The 25,452-nt window shown below is 41.7% G+C and overlaps 3 protein-coding genes across 7 annotated transcripts in view; 2 read left to right on the forward strand and 1 right to left on the reverse strand.

Moving 5' to 3' along the window:
* The first annotated feature begins 609 nt into the window (after positions 1-609).
* Positions 610-6,491, forward strand: zbtb49 (zinc finger and BTB domain containing 49). Of its 3 annotated transcripts, none has more exons than XM_065003380.1 (7): positions 610-1,626; positions 1,873-3,050; positions 3,150-3,211; positions 3,316-3,389; positions 3,770-3,852; positions 5,000-5,161; positions 5,386-6,491. In XM_065003380.1, the coding sequence occupies exons 1-7, from the start codon at positions 1,412-1,414 to the stop codon at positions 6,129-6,131; spliced, it is 2,520 nt and encodes an 839-aa protein (XP_064859452.1). In that variant the 5' UTR covers positions 610-1,411; the 3' UTR covers positions 6,132-6,491. The 3 variants fall into 3 exon arrangements, with proteins under 3 accessions (XP_064859452.1, XP_064859459.1, XP_029539634.1); XM_065003387.1 differs by having other exon boundaries at positions 3,165-3,211; XM_029683774.2 differs by having other exon boundaries at positions 611-1,626; positions 1,876-3,050; positions 3,165-3,211.
* Positions 6,492-7,346: 855 nt separating this feature from the next.
* Positions 7,347-11,637, forward strand: LOC115143404 (neuronal vesicle trafficking-associated protein 1-like). The gene is made up of 5 exons (XM_029683806.2): positions 7,347-7,544; positions 7,879-8,038; positions 8,361-8,477; positions 9,632-9,742; positions 10,047-11,637. Exons 2-5 carry the CDS (start codon positions 7,910-7,912, stop codon positions 10,236-10,238), a joined length of 549 nt encoding a protein of 182 aa, XP_029539666.1. The 5' UTR covers positions 7,347-7,544; positions 7,879-7,909; the 3' UTR covers positions 10,239-11,637.
* A 2,496-nt stretch (positions 11,638-14,133) lies between these two features.
* LOC115143412 (syntaxin-18-like) overlaps positions 14,134-25,452 on the reverse strand; it is a 37,481-nt gene continuing 26,162 nt past the window's right edge. For all 3 annotated transcript variants that reach the window (XM_029683820.2, XM_065003416.1, XM_065003417.1), the window contains 9 exons: positions 18,895-19,010; positions 18,701-18,778; positions 18,525-18,591; positions 18,019-18,128; positions 17,656-17,753; positions 15,588-15,646; positions 15,417-15,486; positions 15,241-15,321; positions 14,134-14,971 (listed from right to left, as the gene is read on the reverse strand). In XM_029683820.2, coding sequence (XP_029539680.1) covers positions 14,876-14,971; positions 15,241-15,321; positions 15,417-15,486; positions 15,588-15,646; positions 17,656-17,753; positions 18,019-18,128; positions 18,525-18,591; positions 18,701-18,778; positions 18,895-19,010 — 775 coding nt within the window. In that variant the 3' untranslated portion in view covers positions 14,134-14,875. The remainder of the gene's footprint in view (positions 14,972-15,240; positions 15,322-15,416; positions 15,487-15,587; positions 15,647-17,655; positions 17,754-18,018; positions 18,129-18,524; positions 18,592-18,700; positions 18,779-18,894; positions 19,011-25,452) is intronic.

The following is a 25,452-nucleotide window of genomic DNA, read 5'->3' on the forward strand; positions in this document are numbered from 1 at the left end:
ACGAGATCAAATCATGACGTCGGTGATCGTCAGGTCAGAAATACAGAGCTCCAGAAAGAGACCAGAGTTCCCGAGTTAGAATTGTTTTTTAAACAATATAATTTGTTTACAAATGTGATATCTGTAATTTTAGTTCATGGGTTATGCAGCTCGTTGGTCATTATCCAATCGGCATTTCTCATCGAGTTCCAAGCACCGGAATGCATTCAACTGATATTTACGGCTTTACACTGGTACATTCCCACCTCCCACTTCGTGACGAACGCAGCATAACCGGTCAACGCACACGTGACTTATTTTTAGACAGGAAGTGTTACATTATTTACATTCCGAAAATACAGCAGATGGTTTGAGGGGTTCCAGTTTATGAATCTTAAAGACGTTCAAAAAAATGCTACTTTAGTGTGTAAGTGTTTACCCAGAGATGAACATAGTATAATGGTCGTTCCTACATAAAGTAGAGGTAATCTTGTCTCGTAAGAGTTGGTATTACGCATATTCTCTTTGGCTAAGTGTGGAAAGTCACACCGGAAGTTATGTAACATGTTTGAAAGGGACCAATCATCCAAATGAAATATAAATTATAGAGGTAAGTCAGCGAAAGAAGTATTACATAGTTATGTCGTGGCTGAATAACATCAGTATATGTTGTAATTAGGACCATGTCTATTAGTACAGTTTCAGGGGTGGGTTTAATTCGTGGAACGTTCCAACAGGAATCTGTTCCAATAACTTCGTAAATAATAAGGTTGCCAACAAACAACGCGTACAAAGTTGTATAGCAACATAATAAAATACAGGGTAGGGAGTGAGCTATTTTATTATGTTTTTCACTCATGTTTATTCCGAAAAATGTCTACTCTGGTAGGCTATTGACAAACATTCAAAATAAATTACATGGTGAGTTGATGCCTATTCGGCAGCTAGTTAGCTAGGTGGCTTGATCGTGTTACTTTGTATGTGTCGTTTGTTGGCAACCTTGTACTTCAAAGGTTTTGGAACAGATTCCTGTTGGAACGTTCCACAAATTATACCCATCCCAGTTTCAGGTCGCTTAATGTAACTTGTTTTCGATGTGGCACATCGGCAAAGGACAGATAGTCCCGTATTGGTAAAATGTTCTCGTGGTTGCTCTCAAAACAGTAATAGGTGTTTGCGCTGTCCATACAATGTTATCTTCCTAAATTAATTATGTTGCCTAAATATTCTGCACTTGTCCATCCCCATATAATTGAGTTGTAGTTTCATAAATAGGCCTACTGCTGTCATGTTTTCCCGCTGTCTAAATAACTCGAATTCTATCCAGGGGGCCCATGGTAATACATTTCAACAATTAAGTGGTACCATTTCAATGAGAGGCAGTACATTGCTTGTTTGTAAATAATATATGCTCAGTTCTTCTGTTTTATGAATGTTTTCTAGTTGTTTTGATGGTCATACTTCCCTGGATCACCTGAAGACTGCTCTTAAAAGCATGGAAACGTTGTCCAGTCACAGTGCTTACCTTCTCCAGCAGTTACAGGAGCAGAGGATACAGGGGCTACTCTGTGACTGCATGCTAGTAGTCAAAGGAGTATGCTTCAAAGCCCACAAAAATGTACTTGCTGCATTTAGCTCCTATTTCAGGTGTGTCATTAATATTAATCATCCACAAGTCATGTAGTGTATATATTCAAGAATATATACTAGATGAATACCTTGATTCTTAGGATTTTGTTTTTCCCTTACTACTACTGCTGCTATTAAACAAAACAGACATGAAATGGAGATTCAACATGCTTTGTGTTCTCATATTATTGCCTGATAGAGCTCCACAGGGATAAATTAGCAATGTGTCGACATTGTAAAATAACCTTTTTACTTTTGTCCCAGCAGGTCTTTGTTCCAAAATTCGCCAAGTCAAAAAAATGATGTTTTTCAACTGGTCATTCAGGATGTGGGAGGTATAGGCCAGATACTGGACTACATGTACACTTCCCATCTAGATGTCAACCAGGACAATGTACAAGCACTGTTGGACATCGCCCAGTGCTTACAGGTCCCAAATGTACAGAGCATGTGCAACACTTTCCTGAAACCCAGCGCTCCTGCTGTGGAGGCCCCTTCTTTCTCATTGTCTGGTGTCTTGACCTCGGAACACGACTACCTCCTCGGGACTGGCCTTGCCCAAGACGTGGACCTTCCTTGCCCTTCTTCGGTAGGCCAGAGGTCTGCCTTTGGCAGTGGGGCACCAATGTCTCATGGTGGGAACGCTACCTCTGAGACTACAGCCATTACCCAGCCAGTCCCAGAGAAGCAGCTAGTACACGGCTACAAGCTACGCAACTTCTACAGCAAGCAGTACTTCAAGCAGAGTGCTGCTGCTGAGACTAGCAATGCAGCATTAAACCAAGGCCCAAGTCCCCTGGTGCTGGTTGAAGAGCAGCAGTTCCAATTTGGGGTCACACAACCATGCGCAAATGCCCCTGTATGTTCAGGCAATGCGATTCAGTCAAACCCACCCTGTCCCCAGGCTATACCAGCTGAGAAGGAGTTTGGTTCAACGTTGCCTGCTGAAGACTTGTCAACCACAGCCAACCCAGGAGGAAAAGTCTCTCCTGTCAACAAGCCCATGCGGCCAAAGAAAGCCGTCTACCTGAAGAAATACAACTACCTACGCCCTCAGAAGGCTCTAGAAGAGATGTGCCTGGAACAGAGCAGCGAACCAGTCAACCACTGCCCAAAGGAGACTCACCAAGAGGAGGTAGTGGTCCAGAGTGAGACACCTGAAGCTCCCGTAGACTGCCTACCTCCCATAGACTGCCTACCTCCCATAGACTGCCTACCTCCCATAGACTGCCTGGCCAGAGACAGGGAAGTGGTGTTGGAGACCGCAATGGATTCTCAACTTCCAAGTCCACCTCCTGTTGACCAAGAGGAGGAACCGGACCCACCAACCATCAGTGATCCAACAGAACCAACTGGGCATAAGGTGCAGTACTGCTGTGAGATGTGCGGGAAGACCTTTAAACACCCAAGCAACCTGGAACTTCACAAGCGCTCACACACTGGTAGTTTGTTAATTTCACTATTGTGTCATTACTGAATTTTGGAGCCTTAAAATGTGTGGGAAAAATGCTGACTTTTTGTAAGGTGAAAAATTGTTTTAGTTTTTTTTCTCACAGGGGAGAAACCATTCCAGTGTAATGTTTGCAGGAAAAACTTTTCACAGGTAAAGGTGCACAATTATCCTTTGTTCAATCAATTTATGAAAGTAATTTAGTGTGTCTACTAGGAAAATAAGGAGGTTTACATGGACACTGTTTTTTTTGACAGGCGGGTAATTTGCAGACCCATTTACGACGCCATTCTGGAGAAAAACCTTACATTTGTGAACTCTGTGGGAAAAGGTATACATTTATTTTTTTTACAATTTAGAAAAGTTTTCCATATTGGGTGATCTGTCACCATACTGCTTGAATGGACAGCTCTAAATCAGTTGTCTCCAACTCTGGTCCTGGTCAATTACTTGGTGGGCAAGGCTTTTGATCTAGTTAACATTTGTAGACCCTTGCTCCAGATAGCACTGTGGAGGGCACTACATATACATAACACATTTACAAACAATACATTAGACCTTCATAAGCAGTAACATAACATCATGAATGTGCATGTGCCACAGCTGTCTAGATAACAATGGATGTGAGTCATAACATGGACTCAGCTATCTAATGTGGTGTATTTGTGTTATGCTGACTACTTCTCCTTCCGTCACTGTGGCATTTCCCAGCTTTGCTGCCTCGGGGGATGTTCAGCGTCACATTGTGATCCACACGGGAGAGCGGCCACACCTGTGTGACATATGTGGACGCGGTGAGTGCTACAACCAACAAATGACTTGTCCCAGTATGGATTCCTGGCACAATATAAACATGGATTCTTAGATATTAGTGTTCCTATGTGCGTTTTAAGGTGGGCAGTATATAATGTTTGAGAAATCAAACATCAATGAATAATTCTAACATTCTCATAACATTACAAGCCCTGCTATATATAAGCATTTAAAAATGTAAAGAAACAACAATTAAACGTGTTTATAATGGTGATGGAAAGTTTGGCTCATTTTTACTAATCTTTGACTTGTTCAGTCAAAAGAACAAATCTTTAGACCCATTTGGTTCATTTGAGTCAATGGCCAGAGCACGCTGGACCCCCTACTGGCGGAAGGTGAACTGAAAACTTGAAAGAGTCATGAGTCTTCAAGCCTGTCTCTTTCACATGTCGTTCACCATAGCGGGCTTAGCGTAATTTGTGACTGAGACTTATAAATGTGTTCTTTATACAATTGATTGCTAGGCACACAAATAAGATTATTTATTGATCTATTTGAAACAAGGTCTAGTTGTGGCAACAACCGGACTAGATTGTGAACGACTCTTGGCGGAATGCATTGCTTGACTGCCGTGAGGCTCAAGCACAATGTCGCTTGCAAACCGTACCTCCTGAACACATTTTTTTTCTCAAGTTCGAATTTGTTGACCAGGGGCTGTGTATGTTTTGGTTCTTCAAAGCTGTGTCCATCATAAAATTCAATAATAAATTAATTGCATTAATTCTTGCACCATGCAATCTATTATCAGTTCTAAACATGTATTTTTCTTCTCTGTGCTCATGATGTATTTTCCTGCATGCGTATATGACAGCCAGTTAGTGGTCGAAGCACGTCTCTGGAGCCGCTGAGCTGGAGGAGCGTGTATTAATCCTGCTGAAAGACTCATTGCTACCAGCACTAGCAGGTCAAATGAACGACTAAAACGAATGAGTCACTCAGAAAAACAAATCGTGACTCTCGAGTCAGTTACAAGAGTCGTTCAAAAAAGACTAATTGTTTGCAAACTGCACATCACTAGTTTTATAAACATGCATTTATTAAGGATGATTCATGTCGATCTATCTATCCATTATTATTAAGTGTTACCAAGTCCTCTTTTGAATGCATGTTGTATCCTTCCTTACTCAGGGTTCAGTAACATCAGCAACCTGAAGGAGCACAAGAAGACTCACACTACAGACAGAGAGTTCACCTGTGACCAGTGTGGCAAGTCCTTCAACATGCACAGGAAACTGCTGAAGCACAAGATCAGACACTCTGGGGAGAAACCTCACACCTGCCAGACCTGTGGTGCGTATCAACCTGTATTAGGACAGCTTCTGAGGGGACAGACCCTGAGGCTGTCCGAATATGGATACTGTGTTTTATAGATACAGACATGAAGACCACAAGAAAAGTTTGGTAGAAAAAAGTGTCTATGAATGTAGTTTTTTTTTGTTGAGAGCACAATGTCAATGGATGGTTGATTGTGTTGGTTGGGTACATATCATGACTCATATCAAACCGTACCGCAGGGAAGAGCTTTGCAGGGTCGGGCGACCTGCGTCGCCACGTGAGAACGCACACGGGGGAGAGACCCTACCTCTGCAACACCTGCGGCAAGAGCTTCACCCGCTCGGCTGTCCTTAGGAGACACTGCAGCATGCACTGCAAGGCCACGCCTGACGACTCCAGCCCTGACGTAGAGGACCCAGAGCAGCCTGGCAGTAGCAGTACTGACGGAGGAGGAGGAGGCCCATTCCACAAGCCTGTCAGCCACAGTAAAGCACCTGAGCCCAGGCAACCACCACCAACCTCCAATACTGTGATGGAGCTCGATAAGCCTTCGCCCCCACCAGCACATACTGAAGCCCCGTCGACTAGCATCCACCTCATTCCGTCTACCTCAACGTCCTTCCCCGAGCTGCGCTCCATCGTGCCCCAGCACCTCCCCTCCGCCCCCTCCCAGCAGCAGGAGAAGTGCCCTCTAGCAGACTCCCTGAAACTGGGCAAAGCTCACCTACCTCAAGAGGCCCTTGTGTTTGGCCCCTATGTGGAGAATGGGCCGGTGGGTGTGGAGATACAACAGCAGGGGTCTGGGGCCTCGGTGGTGGCCCGGCCGTACCTCTCAGCCCCAGACAGTTACTGTGGGGCCCTCCCAGGGGCTAGCCGCCCCAGTGGTACCCCCTACAGGGCAAGTGAGGGACCCTTCTTTTCCAGTGTAACACTATGGGGGCTGGCCATGAAAACACTGCAGAATGACAATGACCTGGAGCAGTGAAAACTGGAGCAAGTAGTGCGTCTAATGTGGCTTCCTTTCCTCATCTTTTGTCAGCACTGATTTGAAGACACACATGATGATCCCTACTGTTGATCATCATTTGTCTGTTCATTTCTTTCACATCATTGTAGATGACGGGAAGGAGATGAGGAAAGGAGGTCACTAGTCTATTCAGAACTAGCCATAGAGTTCCCTTATGATGGAAGACTGATTAGCACTATGATATTATCTAACTTCAATGAATAGAATGTAACACTCAGGTTTTTCCTTTTATAGGATATTGTTATTAAGATGGCAAAAAATGTATATTCTTTCTGGATAAGTATGCACTGTTTTGAAATAAAATATGCCAAAAATATATTTCTTTAGTTTAAAATATATTGTATTTTCATGCAGTAATGTTACAATGGTGTATTGTGTAAGCCTGCTCTGTCAACCACACAATAGAGGAAATTTATTTCTGGTTCATTATGGCTTCAATAAATGTCTCCTTTAGTTGCTCCAAGCCAGTGGCTAAATTCTGTCTTCAGAACAGGGATTTAGTCTGCAGTCTGAGGTCTCTGACCCCCATGAAGATAACATTAGGCATGAACGTGAAGTCATGAGAATGATCACAGTTAAAGTCTATGGAATGAGAATAGGCACAGACGATGTTGCAGCAGTGCATAGAATATATCAAAAAGTCTGAAATATTGCTATTATAATGTAATATTTACTATAAATTCACAATAAAGTGGAATGGGAACAATGGCAAAGCATAGCAAAATGTCTATCCCGCAGCCACTGCCCTAAAACAGGTTCATGTGAGCTGGGCTCGGCGCTGTTCAGCAGCTATGGAGCTGAAATTGGAGATCAGTCCTCCACTTCGCGTTGATCGCAGTACTGTTTTTGGTGCTTGACACAAGGACTATATATTTCTCAAACTGATCACAACTATTCACTTTTGGGCTGAAGAACTATAGCTAATTGTAACTAAACGGCCACCTACACATTATGATAAAGTTGTTTATTTCCATAACAGGAGTAATTTTTGTATAATTCTAAATATTGTGTAATAGACTAACCCTAAAAAAGTCACAATAGGGAAAACGGCAATCCAAGTTGGTGAGAATAATAACACAAAATGTTTGTTTTGTTAATGTAACAATTTTCTTGCCCTGGACCTGCTCTCAAGAGTTCATGTCTTGTGTTGCCTATGTATGGGATGTAATGTTGTTACATCACTTACGCTGCCAACAGCAGCATCCATAGCTCGAAGGGACGCCTTTGAGGAGCATCAACGAGAGCTTGGCCATATTGTGCACCCAGCTTGTCGTAAATCGTCTGCGTCACACCTACACCGGCGTTCTCAGTTAATAAAGCAATAAAATAGGACAACAAAATAAATACGGACTACAAGTAAAAACGTTACAGGTAAGTGCTGATGTATTAGTCAATAGCATATACAGGTTTATCGTTCGTATCATTAAAATTGTGCTTATTGCAGCCGTAACATTCATAGGATACAATGGATGTGTTATTTTCGAGCGCTCCTTGGTGTATTTTTAATGAAATCAACGAAAAATAATCCACCTTGCATACAGTGTATTTTATCAATTGCAATGTGATATGTAGGTCTGATTTTGCTTAATCTCAGGGGTGATTCGCTACGTTAAAATAAAAGAAACAATCACATGCCATTCAATTTTGACGACGCATACATGTATTTCTCAGACAATCACTGAACGATTTGTATCTCTCCGAGCAGGTTATACATTTACAGCCTTTCGTCTGGGAAAATGGTTAAATTGGGGAATAATTTCAGTGACAAAAACAACGCTAAAGCCGTCTCAGAAGATGGTTTCGACACCATTCCCCTTATAACACCCTTAGATGCCAGTCAACTGCAGTTCCCTGCACTCGACAAGGTAAGATTTATTCAAGTGACTTGAATGCCTATTGATGCAATAGATCTACGCTACCCATTGTCAAATATTGTCATGGGGTCCGTTTTCTTTATAGTCTGAAATAATATGAATGTGGTCAAATAAGGACCCAAAAGGAAATAAACGTGTCTAGAGATAATATAATCACTGTTTGGTCAATAGCCTCAAATAAACATATGTAAACCTATTCTCCATTACACACATGAAGGAAATAGCCCACAATTTATTCTACTTGAATAAACACCTTCATGCAGGCCTATGAGCTCATTGTTTATACATATTGGTATTTTTCCTTGTGTTTCAGGTGGTGGTAAAGACCAAAACAGACTATGATGGGGGGAACAAGAAGAGCAGACTGCGGTCGCCAAAAATAGCAGAATTCTCAATAAGCATAATTGAAGGGGTATCTGAACGACTCAAAGTAAGACATGTTACATTCTTCTTCACCCCATCACCTCAACCTCATGATTATTAAAACTGCTGCCATGGCAATGGCCTTTTAATGGTTTTGTCACACTCAGTACACTCAGGCAAATTCGTATCCTCTTTCACTAATTGGTCTTTTGACCAATCAGATAAGCTCTGATGTGATTTGTCAAAAGACCAATTTTGTAGCAAAAATCCGAATTGGGCTGCCTGTCTAAACACAACCATAGAGGTCTTTGAGAAGCAAATTGTTCGATTGCTACAGATCATCATCTTAAAAAGCCATATCTGCTCTGATTTGCAAGCTATCAAAGTGTCGGCCATCAACACCAGTGGAGCAAATGAATCCCATGACATCCCATAGCACTTGATTTCTATTACTGTAGTGCTCTTCGTGGTGTTTCCCAGCTTAATAAGGCGAATGTTATCATTTGTAAGACATGCACTGTAGATGAAAGGGACATTAATTACATGGGTTCTTCTCTGACGCCAAGACTGGTTTTGCATAGCATCCCCTCATTTACATTTTTTTTAAATTATTTTTGCAAGATGTTTCTAACTCTGAGAAATATGACATCTATATCCTGGAAATCAGAAGAACTTTTCTTAAACCTCTGTCAAATAAAATTCACTATGTTTTGCCCCCCGACCAAGACAAGATCAGGGTCTATATTCATAAAGTGTCTGAGAGTAGGAGAGCTGATCTAGGACCAGTTTTGCATTTGATTATAATGATCCTAGATCAGCACTGCTACCGAGACTTTTAATGAATATGGCCCAGGCCTCATCACTGAGTGATTTCTCCAACACCTCTCTCCCACTCCCCGCCTCCTCAGTTCCTCAAAGTGCCAGTAGTCATTGCGTAACACCCTAGGGATGTCAGTGCAATGTTCTTGTGCAGACTCTTTTAAAGACGTCATGTTTCTCACTCTGTTCAGTTTAATATCAAATTCATATTCCCTAATCAAACCCTCAGCCACGTCTTGATGAGCTCTTGTAGATCTGAACAATAGAATAGGTGCAATAAGAAATATGGTAATAACTCCACCTAGCCTTCTGGCCCTGTATCCATAAAGCACCACAGAGTAGTATCGAGGGGCTAGGCACCTTCAGTAACCCAGAGGTGATGTTTGTGTCTCATCTTCCCAGGTCACTCTGCTGGTGATTTGTGCTTTGGCGTTTCTGGTTTGTGTGGTGTTTCTGGTGGTCTATAAAGTCTACCAGTATGAGCAGCCCTGTCCAGATGGCTTCGTGTATGTGGTAAGCAACTAAGCATGCCTCTTTTTTTCCCTCTTAAGTATTCAATGTACCAATGAAGACCGACATCTTTAAGAAATCCACTAATCATATCAATGGCAGCATACAATTGCATCTGCGAGATAGAACTTGCTGTGGTAAATCAATTCTCTCTCTGTTATTGGCAACTTGATGTTTGGTAATTTTGGAAATGACAGGTTTTCACAGGCACTTCCTAGACTCCAAGTCTTGCTTCTCTTCACATTTTTATAGTTATTCCCTTTGTTCCTCTGTTAAATCTCTCTCCCTCTCTTTCCCTGTCTTGCAGCAAGGTCGGTGCATGCCGACGGGGATGTACGGTTACTACCCCCCTGGCGGGCGCGGGCGTCTCTTCACCATCATCAACCACTACAACATGGCCAAGCAGACCATCACCCGGTCCGTGTCCCCGTGGATGACCGTCATGTCTGAGGAGAAGGTCACCCAGCAAGAGACAGAGACCCACCAGAAGCTGGCCTAACGCACTGGGCTGTATGTAGGTGAAATGTTACAAATAGAACTACAATAAATAGAGCTCACCTGATGCCCAATTCAACATGAGCGATAATCACATCTGTTCTACAAAATGTATTTTGTAACGTTGCACCCTTCTGAACAGACCCTAGGATCACCATCCAGCCGTGTGAAAAATAGTATACACGGTGCCGTTCAAGCAAACCCAAAATCTGGAAAAACGTTCTTTAGCTAAAATGGTTGTTCTTGAGCTACGCCAGTTTTAACCGATATGATATAACTGCAATGTGTTTTAATCAGTGAAATTATTTGACAAATGCATTTGTGTAAGCACAGACAGGAACTGTGGTTGGATGGGTATCTGGTTTGTTTGAATACATACACAAACAAGTCTTGCCACACAGACAGACACTTGTTGACAAAACATCTTTGTACATAAACATAATGGGGAATAAAATCTCACTTCAGTATCCCACATATAAACTGACAACCATTCTAGTGTCTACAGCGCTGGTTTAAACACATGCACGGTTCATTTTGTAAGGCTTCTGTATTTCACACAACCATACTTTGTCTTCATTACTACAAAACATTTGAATTACTGTCAGAGCATGTGCCATTTAACCCTTGAGATACAGAAATTTATAACTTTTTGCTCCTAGACTGTTTTGCCTCTCCCATTTGTGGATGAATGGGTGTGTGTGACTAACTTGAAGATGTATTTTAAATGACTTTAATTGACTCCTCCATTTGTGTAGAGGACTTTTTTAATTCTGACTCTTGTCCAATAGGAAAAAAGGGCGGTACTACCTAAACTAGTCCAATAAGAAATGCTCATTTTTGTTTTCCATTTCAAAAGGCCTGAATTCGACACAGGTATGATGTTCTTTATATTTATCGTGCATAATTGAACCCTCTGTAGTTTATCCGTCTCCACATGCAGCACTTAGAGCTCTTCTTTATTCGGAACTACACTATATTTGATCAGGCACTATGTCAATGCCTTCATAAAGCATGGGAATGCTTATTGTCACTGAATAGCATATCCTGTTTTCTTCTCATTGCTATTGAATGTAAACGTGTAATGCTATATGAATAGGATTCTGTAGCTGTCAGTCACCATAGAACGCAGTCAAGTCATAAAGTGATATGTAGTAGAACTCAAGAACTCTAAAAAAGAAACCTCTGAAAGGAGTGATTAATACATCGCTTTTCTTTTCAACATGTCATTTAAGAGTAATGCCTTCTGTTCTCACTGATTTTTTTATACAATGACGTAAACAGAAGTACATTTGATGCTGTTTTTTTTGTTGGGACAAATGAGTAATAGGCTTTGAGCTGTAAACCAATGTAAACAAATATCTATTAAAATGCACACATTTCAAAAACGTTTGAGTAATCCATCATATCTCAACACGATGAAGTTCATTCATGTATTTACGAGCATGGTGTAATAATGCTTAATCTTGTATCAGTTCAGTAGTGTTCAATTAAAGGAAATCATGGCTTTTAACAGTATTTTCCCCAGGGCCTTGATCAAAGTGAGATATTGGAGTGATAATCCTTTTGCTGGGATATAGGATCATCCAAATGAACAGATTTTCAGAAGCATAAATCTGAGAATGAAATCTCTAAAGCTCATTGTTCCAAAGGCCATTTTCTGGATTGAGTTTCATGCCGTTGGCCCAGAGTTCTACATCTGGGTACTGTTGGTTTGTCATACACTAGACTGGAGAATAGCTATAGTACAATTTGTATAATATACAGGTAACTGCCAAAATAATGTAAACACTTGAGTAAATGAGGGATACAAAGTGTATTGAAAGCAGGTGCTTCCACACAGGTGTGGTTCCCTAGTTAATTAAGCAATTATCATGCTTCAGGTCATGTATGAAAATGCTGGGCAGGCCATTATTTTGGCTAACATGGCTATGGATCACAATGACCCTATCCACAGGGCACAAGTGGTCACTGAATGGTTTGATGAGCTTAAAAACTTTGTAAATAATCTGCCATGGCCATCTCAGTCACCAGATCGCAACCCCTTGGAACACTTATGGGAGATTCTGGAGTGGCGCTTGACAGCCTTTCCCACCACCATCAACAAAACACCAAATAATGGAATTTCTTGTGGATGAATGGTTTTGCACAGTGGTGTGTATTTGTGGATGCCAAGGGAAGCCATGCTTCCCACAAAAACATACCCCTCAAATATTTATTTTTCATCATTTTCCTTCAATTTGCAAGAAGCTGATGACTGTATCACACAGGATAACATCAGAGCGAGCGAAACAGTGCCCCTCTGTCTCTCTACGTGTAGGCCATCTATCTGATACTGTCTGGTCCAAACGAGTATGACGTTGTTGCCGCCCGTAGCATTGAATGCAAGGGAAGCCAGCAAGCATTTGGCCTCCCTTGACAAAAAAAGCTTAACGAAATTGCCAATCAGTGTTAAGCTAAACTGAGCGAGCTCAACTGTTAATGTTCCTGGCGGGGGAAAAAAAGTGTCAAGGGAAGACAGCTTGGATTTGGCATCTCTCCTATCAAATCGCTTTGAGGACATAAGTCATAAACAGAAGCAACTTGAATTGTTGCATCGTGTGTTGTTGTCCACCGGTGGCTAGATAACTAGCTAGCTAAAATGATCCCTTTCCTAAATTAGACATGAGAGGAGATAAGGATTTGGACTTGTGGTTTTACCTAATTCTCCGTACTGGCCAATGATTATAACGGCAATTCTGAGCCAACCATTAATTAATACATTGTTGTGCCCCTGGCCTGAGAGGATGGAAGTCCAATATGTAGCTAGATGTAGAAGGCTAATGTTAACTAGCTAACGTTGCCCATGAAGGGAAGTTTGTCTAGCGAGCAAGTATTTTAGCCAGGTTGCCTAGGACAACAAAAAATAAGTGTGTACTGTATGACAGAGTGATAGACCATTTTGTCAACATGAAAGAGAGGGGGATGGCATTGGCGTTTCTCTACAAGTAGGGCGAGTCAACATGTTTTTCTACTTGCGCGAACGCAAACAGAAATCAGAATGAAGGACATCATATTTAGCTTCTGTTGACTGGACTAAATTGTTTTTGGTATCTTTTAGATGTCACTGTATTAGACTAAGCAGAGGTGATTTGAGGATGTTGAAGTTGAAATGGTGCTGGAACAGAGGAGGCAGTTCCTGTTTTCTTTGTTCCTGTGGTTCTAAACAAATAGTTGTTTAGTGGTCCGAAAATGTTGGAAACATTTACTTACTTAACCAGGTTGTAGGTCATGCAATATGCTATCTGGTTTTGTGATAAAACAAAGGTGTGGTTGAAGTTATTCTGTCACTGTCTTCTTATTGTCTTGGCCTTTAGATCTATATAACACAGTCTCAAGGCATATGAATTAGCAGCAAACAACGCAATTATCACAACACATACAGTGTAGGTTGTAATATGGCTTTTTTTGGAGGGGGGGCTTGACTTCCCCAGTGATCTTACCCACACACCGCTGCTGGTGTCTCATCCATCCAATAGAGTTCCAGACACTTGTAGAATCTATGCCAAGGTGCATTGAAGCTGTTCTGGCTCATGGTGGCCCAATGCCCTATTTATGACACTATGTTGGCATTTCCTTTATTTTGGCAGTTACATGTATCAACTAGTACAGTATTTCTCAATGCCAATCCTCGAGTACCACCAAGAGTACACATTTTTGTTGTAGCCCCAGACAAAAAACTCCTGATTCAACTCATTGAGGGCCTGATGATTAGTTAACAAGTTGAATCAGGTGTTTCACCAGGGCTACAATAAAAAGGTTTACTCTTGGGGGTACTCGAGGACTGGTGTTGCGAACCACTGAACTAGTGAATGTGTGGATCTCTTGCTGTAATTTGGAGAAATAAGAGAAAATAGTCACAATTTCTTTCACAAGCAGTGCTTCAATTTATTTGTCTTAGGACTAGGTTTCAACACAAGCAGCAAGTGCCAAGTGGAGTTATACCAACAAAAATAGTCTCATTGATTGATCATAACTACCATATTTACACAAACAAAAGGCTTACATGGTCTGTGTAACTCATAACCCTTTTTTGAAAATAACCCATCTTCAAGAGACATGGTATGTGGTTCTCTCATATCTTTTCCCTTGAACGACAAAAATAAATACATATGAAAGAAAAATCATTTTCTTCATCTCAACAAAGCGTAAGTCTACAATGTGTATGGTCAAGACCTCAATACAAACAAAGAATGATGAATCGCTCAAAAACCACTTACTTCCTTTGAGAAAGACGGCAGAGGACAGTTGCTGTTGATGCAATAACAAGCATTGTGGTCAGTATGTGATACTGATCGCCCATATATGCACACAGTACATGTGGACGACAGCACTTTGCATTCAGCCAACTGTGTACTTTACTGCATTTGTAAACATGCGTTTACACTGTCCTCTTGTGGATCGAGTACGGTTGACAGTAGTGAAGTCGTCCTCAAAGCACATGTCTGGGGTCAGTTCTCTTCGGAGTAGGACAAGCTGGTCCTAAACCCAACATTTCGTCCATCCAACCATATACTTCAATGTGATAACCACTTAAGCCCAGGCTGATGTCACTTCCTGCTGATGGAAGTCACTTACTTCCTGGTTCTGCCATGTTTAAGGGGTTTAGCTGTCATACCAATCCAGGAAGAGCAGAGAGAAGGAGCACATGACGAGGAAGAAGAGAATCCAGACACGGAATCCAGCATTGTTTTGGATGGCCTGGAAACGCAAGGCAAGCATACGATGAAACCACAGAGTTAAAAGACATCACTGGCTGTGCTAAGCACCTCAAGAGTCAGTCACAAATATTTGGTACATTTGTTTTTCTAAAAGTTACATCCACCAAAGGAAACATATGGACACCCTCATAATAAAAAATATTTAGATAAATATTTCAAAATATGTTTAATATCTACATACAATAATATACTGTACAGTATAAAGAGCAGGGGAAACTACTGGGGTTGTTTAGCATAACCTTCCATTACCTCTCGGATGTCCTCGTTTCCCTCTTTGACGTTTTCAGTGGCTCCCACGACTAGCTGATGGATACTGTCTATCTCAGTTTCCTGTGAAGAACACAAAACAGGAAATAATAACACATCAATAACACTTCATTAAGTGGGATGGGCATTGGACCAGGGGGAATAAGGAAGTCGCTCACTTGCATTAGCACCTTCTCTGCAAAAATCTCCTGGAGACGTGAAATTTCGACAACCTTGCCTTCGATTTGCCTGAAAAACATTGGGAGGAGATGAATTAATCTTTGCGTCACCTCAGTCATATTTAGGAATGTAGTGGTAAGAATGGTCTGAAGGGCTGATTAAACACTAACCTGACTTCATCTACTAGGTTGCTCATCTCACTCACCAGCCTCTGGTTCTCCTGTTCAAACTAGACAGAGTGAAACCCAATCAAATCAATATTTATTTTTCATTTGCAAAGGATACAACATGTGTAAACAGTACAGCTAAATGCTTACTTACAAGCTCTTCCTCAACAATGCAATGTCTAATATCAAAATACGAAAATAGAAAATCAGAATAGGATTTTAAAGAGCACGGAATCAATACTAGGTCAGATATCTACAAATAAAAACAGGGGAAGTAAAACACATGAGAATGTACACAATATACACAAGGTCAGTACCAGTATCATATCAATATGCAGTTGGTAGATAGTGCATTCGGACCCCTAGACTTGTTCCACATTTTGTTACGTTAAAGCCTTATTCTAAAATGTATTAAAACATTTTTTCTCCCTCAATCTACACACAATAGCCTATAATGACAAAGCAAAAACAGGTTTTTAGAAATGTTTGCAAATGTATTCAAACTAAAATACTTAAATATCAAATTGACATTGGTATTCAGACCCTTTACTCAGTACATTGTTGAAGGAGCTTTGGCAGCGATTACAGCCTTGAGGCTTCTTGGGTATGACTCTACAAGCTTAGCACACCTGTATTTGGGGAGTTTCTCCCATTCTTATCTGCAGATCCTCTCAAGATCTGTCAGGTTGGATGGGGAGCTTCGCTGCACAGCTATTTTCAGGTCTCTCCAGAGATGTTTGATTGGGTTAAAGACCAGACTCTGGCTGGGCCACTCAAGGACATTCAGAGACTTGTGCCAAAGCCACTCCTGTGTTGTTTTGGAAGTGTGCTTAGGGTCATTGTTCTGTTGGAAGGTGAACCGTCACCCAAGTCTGAGGTCCTGAGCGCTCTGGAGCAGGTTTTCATCAAGGATTTCTCTGTCCTTTGCTCTGTTATTCTTTTCCTCTATCCTGACTAGTCTTCCAGTCCCTGCCACTGGAAAAACATCCCCACAGCATGATGCTTCCACCACCATATGGATGGTGCCAGGTTTCCTCCGGATGTGACGCTTGGCATTCAGGCCAAAGTTCAATCTTGGTTTCATCAGACCCGAGAATCTTGTTTCTCATGGTCGGAGAGTCCTTTAGGTGCCTTTTGGCAAACTCCAAGTGGGCTGTCATGAGACTTTTACTGAGGAGTGTCTTCAGTCTGGCCACTCTACCATACATGCCTGATTGGTGGAGTGCTGCAGAGATGGGAGAACCTTTCAGAAGGACAACCATCTCAACAGAAGAACTCTGGAGCTCTGTCAAAGTGACCATCGGGTTCTTGATCTCCTTCCTGAACATGGCCCTTCTCCCCCGATTGCTCAGTTTGGCCATCCGGCCAGCTCTATGAAGAGTCTTGATGGTTCCAAACTTCTTCTATTTAAGATTGACGGAGGCCACTGTGTTCTTGGGGACCTTCAATGCTGCATAAATGTTTTAGTACCCTTCCCCAGATCTGTGCCTCCACACAATCCTGTCTCGGAGCTCTACGGACAATTTCTTCGACCTCACGGCTTGTTTTTTTTGTATGACATGCACTGTCAACTAAGGGACCTTAAATAGACAGGTGTGTGCCTTTCCAAAGCATGTCCTATCACTTGAATTTACCACAGGTGGACTACAATCAAGTTGTAGAAACATCTCAAGAATTATCAATAGAAACAGGATGCACCAGAGCTCAATTTCGAGTCTCATAGCAAAGGGTCTGAATACTTACGTAAATAAGGTATTTCTGTTTTTATTTTAAAGTAATTATCCCCCCAAAAAATGTAAACTGTTTTCGCTTTGTCATTATGGGGTATTGTGTGTAGATTGATGAGGAACAACATAATTTAATACATTTTAGAATAAGGTTGTAACATAACAACATTTGGAAAAAGTCAAGGGGTCTGAATACTTTCTGAATGCACTGTACATGTAGGCAGGGGTAAAAGTGACTTGAATCACATGAGATCAGACAACAACGTAGATACAATAATAGAAAAGTGCATTGAGGAAAGAGAGAGCAAGCACATGTTAACATACACAACATTTCTGTTCCATACCATCTGCATCTCCTCAGGTGAGAGCTCGTCATCCACACGACCCTGGCCCTCTTCCCACAGGCTCACAGTGTTATCCGGGACCTCCATCACGCTCCGCTCTTCAGGGAGAAAACAAGGAGATGTACATTTCACTTCACTGTAAATAGACTTTTTCTAATGTATGTTTGTTTATTCCATGTGTAACTCTGTGTTGTTGTTTGTGTCGCACTGCTTTGCTTTATCTTGGCCAGGTCGCAGTTGTAAATGAGAACTTGTTCTCAACTAGCCTACCTGGTTAAATAAAGGTGAACAAAAATAGTCAGCTGTTCTCAAAATAGATTTTCTTTCCACTCAATGGGATCACCTCTTGGTCTCTGTACTCACCAACGCTGCTGCTCTCCTCCTTGGATGTTTTCTCCTCGCTGTGCTGTTCCACCTGTGGGCTCTTCTCCACCACCATCCTACTGTGGTGGTGCTCTGGCTCTAGTCGGGACCTAGAAAAATATCAAAACGCCAAAGGCAAGCTCAGTCTTCTTAAATGTCAAGAAAAACACTAAAGGGATAGTCCGTGTGTTTGGCAGTGTGTTTGGGATATAAAAATGGTATTGACGAGTTCATCTGACTCCGGGGAAGTAGATAAAATCTCAAACTATCCCTTTAAGGCTAGGTCACAACGTGTTTTATGGAGATAGATTACTGTCATAATGTTGTAAATGAATGAAGAATAATGCACAAATAAATTACATTTAAAAATACAGACTAATAATACACATTTGTCAGAATTCAGCTCAAGCGTCCCTAAAATCAAGAATTTCTAACAATAAATGAATAATTCAAGGTATTTTTTGTTTTATCCTTCCATCGAGAATAATAGCTGCTCGAACACTCACAGTCTCTTCTTGTCTACCACTCTCTTCACTCGTATAGCCCTCTGCTCGGAATAAAGCTTGCATACTCCTGCAAACAATGATTGACACAAATCATATATTGTCAACATTACTACAAAGTACAGTACTTACAATACGCACCGACATCAAATATATACCGGCATCACTAACGAGCCCACCTTTCAAATACATCTCGATTAGGTCGAGGACCGCCCCCCTGTGTTCTTTAATCTGGGTCGATATGACCCGTTTCTCAGCTGGAAGGGCGACAGAAAATTAGAAAAAAAGTGTTATTAATATTGTGTATTTAAGCAGTACACACACACACACGCACACACACGCACACACACACACACACACACACACACACAACCTTCAGAGCGGAGCTGCTTGATGGCTTCAGAGCAGGTTCTCATGAAGATCTGGGCGTCCTGGTCGATCTGGTCTCGCTCATTGTCTGTCATCCGGGTTAGATCTGATGAGATGAGACTGTAAACACACAAAGCAATAAAATAAAAAAGACATATTTCAAATACAAGTTTTTTATTACATTCATATAGTCAATACAATCCATGAGCATACAACATATCATAAATGCAAGTAATTTAATTAAACAAAACCAATATTAAAAGTGTCAGGATAGATAGTCGCGAGATGGTATCGAGAGCTAGATAGTATTGATCCCAGATCTGCTATAAACCAGATCTGCTGATTCTGTGCAGTTAAATTAAATCAGTTACTCTGCTGACTGACACACACACACACACACACACACACAGTTATCTTCATTTTCTGTCAAAGAAACATGAAAAGGGCGCCCAGACCTTTGCCGTGTTTAATAAAGAAACAATATACGTACATATTATACAAGTCTATGGGAAGATAATGTCATAGAATGTACTTCTTCCCATTTAAACTAATAATATGTTTCATTCACAGCATTTTTATGTAATATTCTCCATTGGACACAGGTTTAAAATAAATCATATTAACAATTTGGCTAATGGATCTAAATTGCTGGCTCATACTGAATTTCGGCGTAGGCCCATACTACATTTTATTCCGCTGCTCTATCGCTACATACAGGTAACTACCAAAATAAAAGGAGACACTTGAGTAAATGAGGGATCAAATTAAATAAAATTATATTTATCACATGCACCGAATACAACAGGTGTAGAACTTACAAGCCTTTAATTAACCAACAAAGCAGTTAAAGAAAGAGTTAAGAAAATATATACTAAATTAAACTAAAGTAAAAAATAATATTAAAAAGTAACAAGAAAATGACATAATAACGAATAAATAATATGACATTGAAGGCAATATGTTTCAACAAGTAAAAAAGAAAGTAAACCTAGACTATAGACGTGCCAGCATTCAGTCATAACTTCCCTAAGCTAGGGAAAGCATACATACACTGTACAGCGAAACAGGCTACAGTAACCTAACCACAATACATCCATGAACGTAACACAGTAGCCTGTGTGACACAGCACAGGCAATGACAAATATCATTAGCGCCATTAGTACCAGCATTACAAGTTAATACAATCATATTTTTTTATTTAACCAGGTAGGCCAGTTGAGAACAAGTTTTAATTTACAACTGCGACCTGGCCAAGATAAAGCAAAGCAGTGTGACAAAAACAACACAGAGTTACACATGGGATAAGAGTTACACAGGTCAGAAAGAGGAGGCAAGTCATGGAACGTGCGATTGATGTAGTTAAAGTTACTGGTAAATGTGGGCTTAGCTACAGAGGACACAGACATGAAGCTGCATATAACTTGGTAAACATGGCCGACAATCATGGCTAGTTTCTTGAGCTTATGTTGATCCTAGTGGTAATTACTTACTGGTTACTCTGAAGTAGCTATGACTCTTCCTTAACAGGCTGACAAGGGTGAAAGAACATTTGCTGTGATTTAAAGCTTTTGTGCGGAGGCCTGTTTTTTGGACTTTCGTATTATACTTGCAGTTATGTAGCCAATGCTCAATTTCATTGACTCAGTGTATAGATGTGTTTATTTTTGTGCTGTTTGCTTTATGGACAACAGTGAGTGAACATTGTAATATACACTGCTCAAAAAAATAAAGGGAACACTAAAATAACACATCCTAGATCTGAATGAATGAAATATTCTTATTAAATACTTTTTTCTTTACATAGTTGAATGTGCTGACAACAAAATCACAATTTTTTTTCAATGGAAATAAAATATCAACCCATGTGTTACGTTCCCCAGTTTATGTGTTGTATTTGCATGTGTTTATTTCAGGAAATGGCTTCCTGAAATCCCTCAAGCAGCTGATTCGTCGACTCCATGGCTAATTGGAGAGCTGACCCCGCCCCCTCATCAAGACGCAGCTGTCTCCAGTTACACATTCATTCTGAAGCTATATAAAAGCCAGTGTTCTGTTCAGGAGAGATTCATTGCTGGGGATCATTGCTGGGAGGTCATTGCAGAGAGATTGAATGTGATAGAGAATCATTGCTGAGAGAGGAGGCTGATGGCTGTGGATAATTTACTATGTTAGTTGTTGGTGGCACTTGGTATGTTCTGTGAGTTTGTTGCTCAGAGCTTATTTGATGTCCTTTGTTTCTTAGTTTGTTTGAGAAATTATTTGTTCTCCTGTTTCATTTGTTCCCAGGGGGGAAGGCACCTAGGGAGTGCTTAGGCAAGAGGCCCGCGGGCATACATACCCGTAGTATATTCATTGTCTAGGCACAATAGTTAAGACCTGGGCGGACCACCCCCTGTATTTTGGTTAGGGCACCAGGTGGTGCTAAATTAGGTAAGTATTGGTTAGGCAGGTAAGATAGAGGGGGCTTTGAGATTTACTTTCTTTGCTTTGGTTCTGTCCAGCCCCTTTTCCCCATATTACCGTGTAAAGGAATAAAGTCCTTGTAAACGGTACCACATTCTACCTGTTGTCATCCTTGCTTACGTCTACAGTCCATACCTTTTTCACTTCACGGAGAGTTTAGTTGTAGCAGGGTGTTGCGTTCCCTCTTCATAGAGGTGTGCGTAACACCATGGAGGTCTGGATTTGGAGTCACACTCAAAATTAAAGTGGAGAACCACACTACAGACTGATCCAACTTTGATATAATGTCCATAAAACAAGTCAAAATGAGGCTCAGTAGTGTGTGTGGCCTCCACATGCCTGTATGACCTCCCTACAACGCCTGGGCATGCTCCTGATGAGGTGGCGGATGGTCTCCTGAGGGATCTCCTCCCAGACCTGGACTAAAGCATCCACCAACTCCTGGACAGTCTGTGGTGCAACGTAGCGTTGGTGGATGGAGCGAGACATGATGTCCCAGATGTGCTCAATTGGATTCAGAACGGGCGGGCCAGTCCATAGCATCAATGCCTTCCTCTTGCAGGAACTTCTGACACACTCCAGCCACATGAGGTCTTGCATTAGGAGGAACCCAGGGCCAACCGCACCAGCATATGGTCTCACAAGGGGTCTGAGGATCTCATTTCGGTACCAAATGGCAGTCAGGCTACCTCTGGCGAGCACATGGAGGGCTGTGTGGCCCCCCAAATAATTGCCACCCCACACCATGACTGACCCACCGCCAAACTGGTCATGCTGGAGGATGTTGCAGGCAGCAGAACGTTCTCCACGGCGTCTCCAGACTCTGTTACGTCTGTCACATGTGCTCAGTGTGAACCTGCTTTCATCTGTGAAGAGCACGGTGCCAGTGGCGAATTTGCCAATGTTGGTGTTCTCTGGCAAATGCCAAACGTCCTGCACGGTGTTGGGCTGTAAGCACAACCCCCACCTGTGGACGTCGGGCCCTCATACCACCCTCATGGAGTCTGTTTCTGACCGTTTGAGCAGACACATGCACATTTGTGGCCTGCTGGAGGTCATTTTGCAGGGCTCTGGCAGTGCTCCTCCTGCTCCTCCTTGCACAAAGGCGGGGGTAGCGGTCCTGCTGCTGGGTTGTTGCCCTCCTACGGCCTCTTCCACGTCTCCTGATGTACTGGCCTGTCTCCTGGTAGCGCCTCCATGCTCTGGACACTACGCTGACAGACACAGCAAACCTTCTTGCCACAGCTCGCATTGATGTTCCATCCTGGATGAGCTGCTCTACCTGAGCCACTTGTGTGGGTTGTAGACTCGGTCTCATGCTACCACTAGAGTGAAAGCACCGCCAGCATTCAAAAATGAACAAAACATCAGCCAGGAAGCATAGGAACTGAGAAGTGGTCTGTGGTTATCACCTGCAGAACCACTCCTTTATTGGGGGTGTCTTCCTAATTGCCTATAATTTCCACCTGTTGTCTATTCCATTTGCACAGCATGTGAAATTTATTGTCAATCAGTGTTGTTTCCTAAGTGGACAGTTTGATTTCACAGAAGTGTGATTGACTTGGATTTACATTGTGTTGTTTAAGTGTTCACTTTATTTTTTTGAGCAGTGTGTGTGTATATGTATATATATATATATAGCATGAGTATATATAGCATGTGTGTGTGTGTATGTATATATAAATAAAACACACGTACGTATGTGGATACCCCTTCGAATTACTGGATTCAGCTATTTCAGCCCCACCCGTTGCTGACAGCTGTATAAAATCGAGCACACCGCCATGCAATCTCCATAGGAAAACATTGGCAGTAGAATGGCCTTACTGAAGAGCTCAGTGACTTTCAACATGGCACCATCATAGGATGCCACCTTTCCAACAAGTCAGTTTTGTCACATTTCTGCCCTGCTAGAGCTGCCCCAGTCAACTGTAAGTGCTGTTATTGTGAAGTGGAAACGTCTAAGAGCAACAACGGCTCAGCCACAAAGTGGTAGGCCACCTAAGCTCACAAAACGGGACCGCTGTTCTCGGTTGCAACACTCACTACAGAGTTCCAAATGGTCCCTGGAAGCAACGTCAGCACAATTAATGTTCTTTGGGAGCTTCATGAAATGGCTAAGCAGCCACACATATGCCTATGCCAAGCCAGCACCCAATGTCACAGGAAGGCCAAAAAGATCATCAAGGACATCAACCACCCGAACCACTGCCTGTTCACCCCGCTATCATCTAGAAGGTGAGGTCAGTACACGTGCATCAAAGCTGGGATCGAGAGACTGAAAAATAGCTTCTATCAAGGCCATCAGACTGTTAAACAGCCATCACTAGCACATTAGAGGCTGCTCCTATAGCCATAGACTAGAAATCACTGGCCACTTTAAGAAATGGAACACTGGTCACTTTGATAATGTTTACATAGCTTGCATTACTCATCTCATATATATGTATACTGTATTTGATACTATTCTACTGTATCTTAGTCCATGCCGCTCTGACATTGCTCGTTCATATATGTACAGTTGAAGTTGGACGTTTACATACACCTTAGCCAAGTACATTTAAACTCAGTTTTTCACAATTCCTGACATTTAATCATTGTAAAAATTCACTGTCTTAGGATCACCACTTTATTTTAAGAATGTGAAATGTCAGAATAATAGCAGAGATAATTATTTAGTTCAGCTTTTATTTCTTTCATCACATTCCCAGTGGGTCAGAAGTTTACATACACTCAATTAGTATTTGGTAGCATTGCCTTTAAATTGTTTAACTTGGGTCAAACATTCTGGGTAGCCTTCCACAAGCTTCCAAAAATAAGTTGGGTGAATTTTTCCCACAGTTGAGATGGTGTTCTTCGGCTTGCAAGCCTCCCCCTTTTTCCTCCAAACATAACGATGGTCATTATGGCCAAACAGTTATTTTTGTTTCAACAGACCAGAGGACATTTCTCCAAAAACTACAATCTTTGTCACCATGTGCGACTAGCTTGGAAAGACAGTACCGAAGAGCCCTTACTGCTGCTCGATCATCCTATTTTTCAAACTTAATTGAGGAAAATAAGGAAATTCCTTTTTGATACTGTCGCCAAGCTAACTAAAAAGCAGCATTCCCCAAGAGAGGATGACTTTCACTTTAGCAGTGCTAAATTCATGAACTTCTTTGAGGAAAAGATTATGATTATTAGAAAGCAAATTACGGACTCCTCTTTAAATCTGCGTATTCCTTCAAAGCTCAGTTGTCCTGAGTCTGCACAACTCTCCCAGGACCTAGGATCAAGAGATACGCTCAAGTGTTTTAGTACTATATCTCTTGACACAATGATGAAAATAATCATGGCCTCTAAACCTTCAAGCTGCATACTGGACCCTATTCCAACTAAACTACTGAAAGAGCTGCTTCCTGTGCTTGGCCCTCCTATGTTGAACATAATAAACGGCTCTTTATCCACCGGATGTGTACCAAACTCACTAAAAGTGGCAGTAATGAAGCCTCTCTTGAAAAAGACAAACCTTGACCCAGAAAATATAAAAAACTATCAGCCTATATCGAATCTTCCATTCCTCTCAACATTTTCAGAAAAGGCTGTTGCGCAGCAACTTACTGCCTTCCTGAAGACAAACAATGTATACGAAATGCTTCAGTCTGGTTTTAGACCCCATCATAGCACTGAGACGGCACTTGTGAAGGTGGTAAATGACATTTTAATGGCATCGGACCGAGGCTCTGCATCTGTCCTCGTGCTCCTAGACCTTAGTGCTGCTTTTGATACCATCGATCACCGCATTCTTTTGGAGAGATTGGAAACCCAAATTGGTCTACACGGACAAGTTCTGGCCTGGTTTAGATCTTATCTGTCGGAAAGATATCAGTTTGTCTCTGTGAATGGTTTGTCCTCTGACAAATCAACTGTAAATTTCGGTGTTCCTCAAGGTTCCGTTTTAGGACCACTACTTGTTTTCACTATATATTTGACCTCTTGGGGATGTTATTCGAAAACAAAATGTTAACTTTCACTGCTATGCGGATGACACACAGCTGTACATTTCAATGAAACATGGTGAAGCCCCAAAATTTCCCTTGCTAGAAGCATGTGTTT

The sequence above is a fragment of the Oncorhynchus nerka genome, linkage group LG2, assembly GCF_034236695.1.
Source record: "Oncorhynchus nerka isolate Pitt River linkage group LG2, Oner_Uvic_2.0, whole genome shotgun sequence".
Classification (NCBI taxonomy): domain Eukaryota; kingdom Metazoa; phylum Chordata; class Actinopteri; order Salmoniformes; family Salmonidae; genus Oncorhynchus; species Oncorhynchus nerka.

Excerpts from the sequence above, each read along its gene's own strand:
- zbtb49 (XM_065003380.1), top strand. The coding sequence starts at position 1,412 with ATGTTTTCTAGTTGTTTTGATGGTCATACTTCCCTGGATCACCTGAAG. Across the intron at positions 1,627-1,872 it reads GCATTTAGCTCCTATTTCAG|CAGGTCTTTGTTCCAAAATT; the intron begins GTGTGTCATTAA and ends CTTTTGTCCCAG. Across the intron at positions 3,051-3,149 it reads TCACAAGCGCTCACACACTG|TTTTTTTTCTCACAGGGGAG; the intron begins GTAGTTTGTTAA and ends AAATTGTTTTAG.
- LOC115143404 (XM_029683806.2), top strand. The coding sequence starts at position 7,910 with ATGGTTAAATTGGGGAATAATTTCAGTGACAAAAACAACGCTAAAGCC. Across the intron at positions 8,039-8,360 it reads AGTTCCCTGCACTCGACAAG|GTGGTGGTAAAGACCAAAAC; the intron begins GTAAGATTTATT and ends CTTGTGTTTCAG. Across the intron at positions 8,478-9,631 it reads GGGTATCTGAACGACTCAAA|GTCACTCTGCTGGTGATTTG; the intron begins GTAAGACATGTT and ends TCATCTTCCCAG.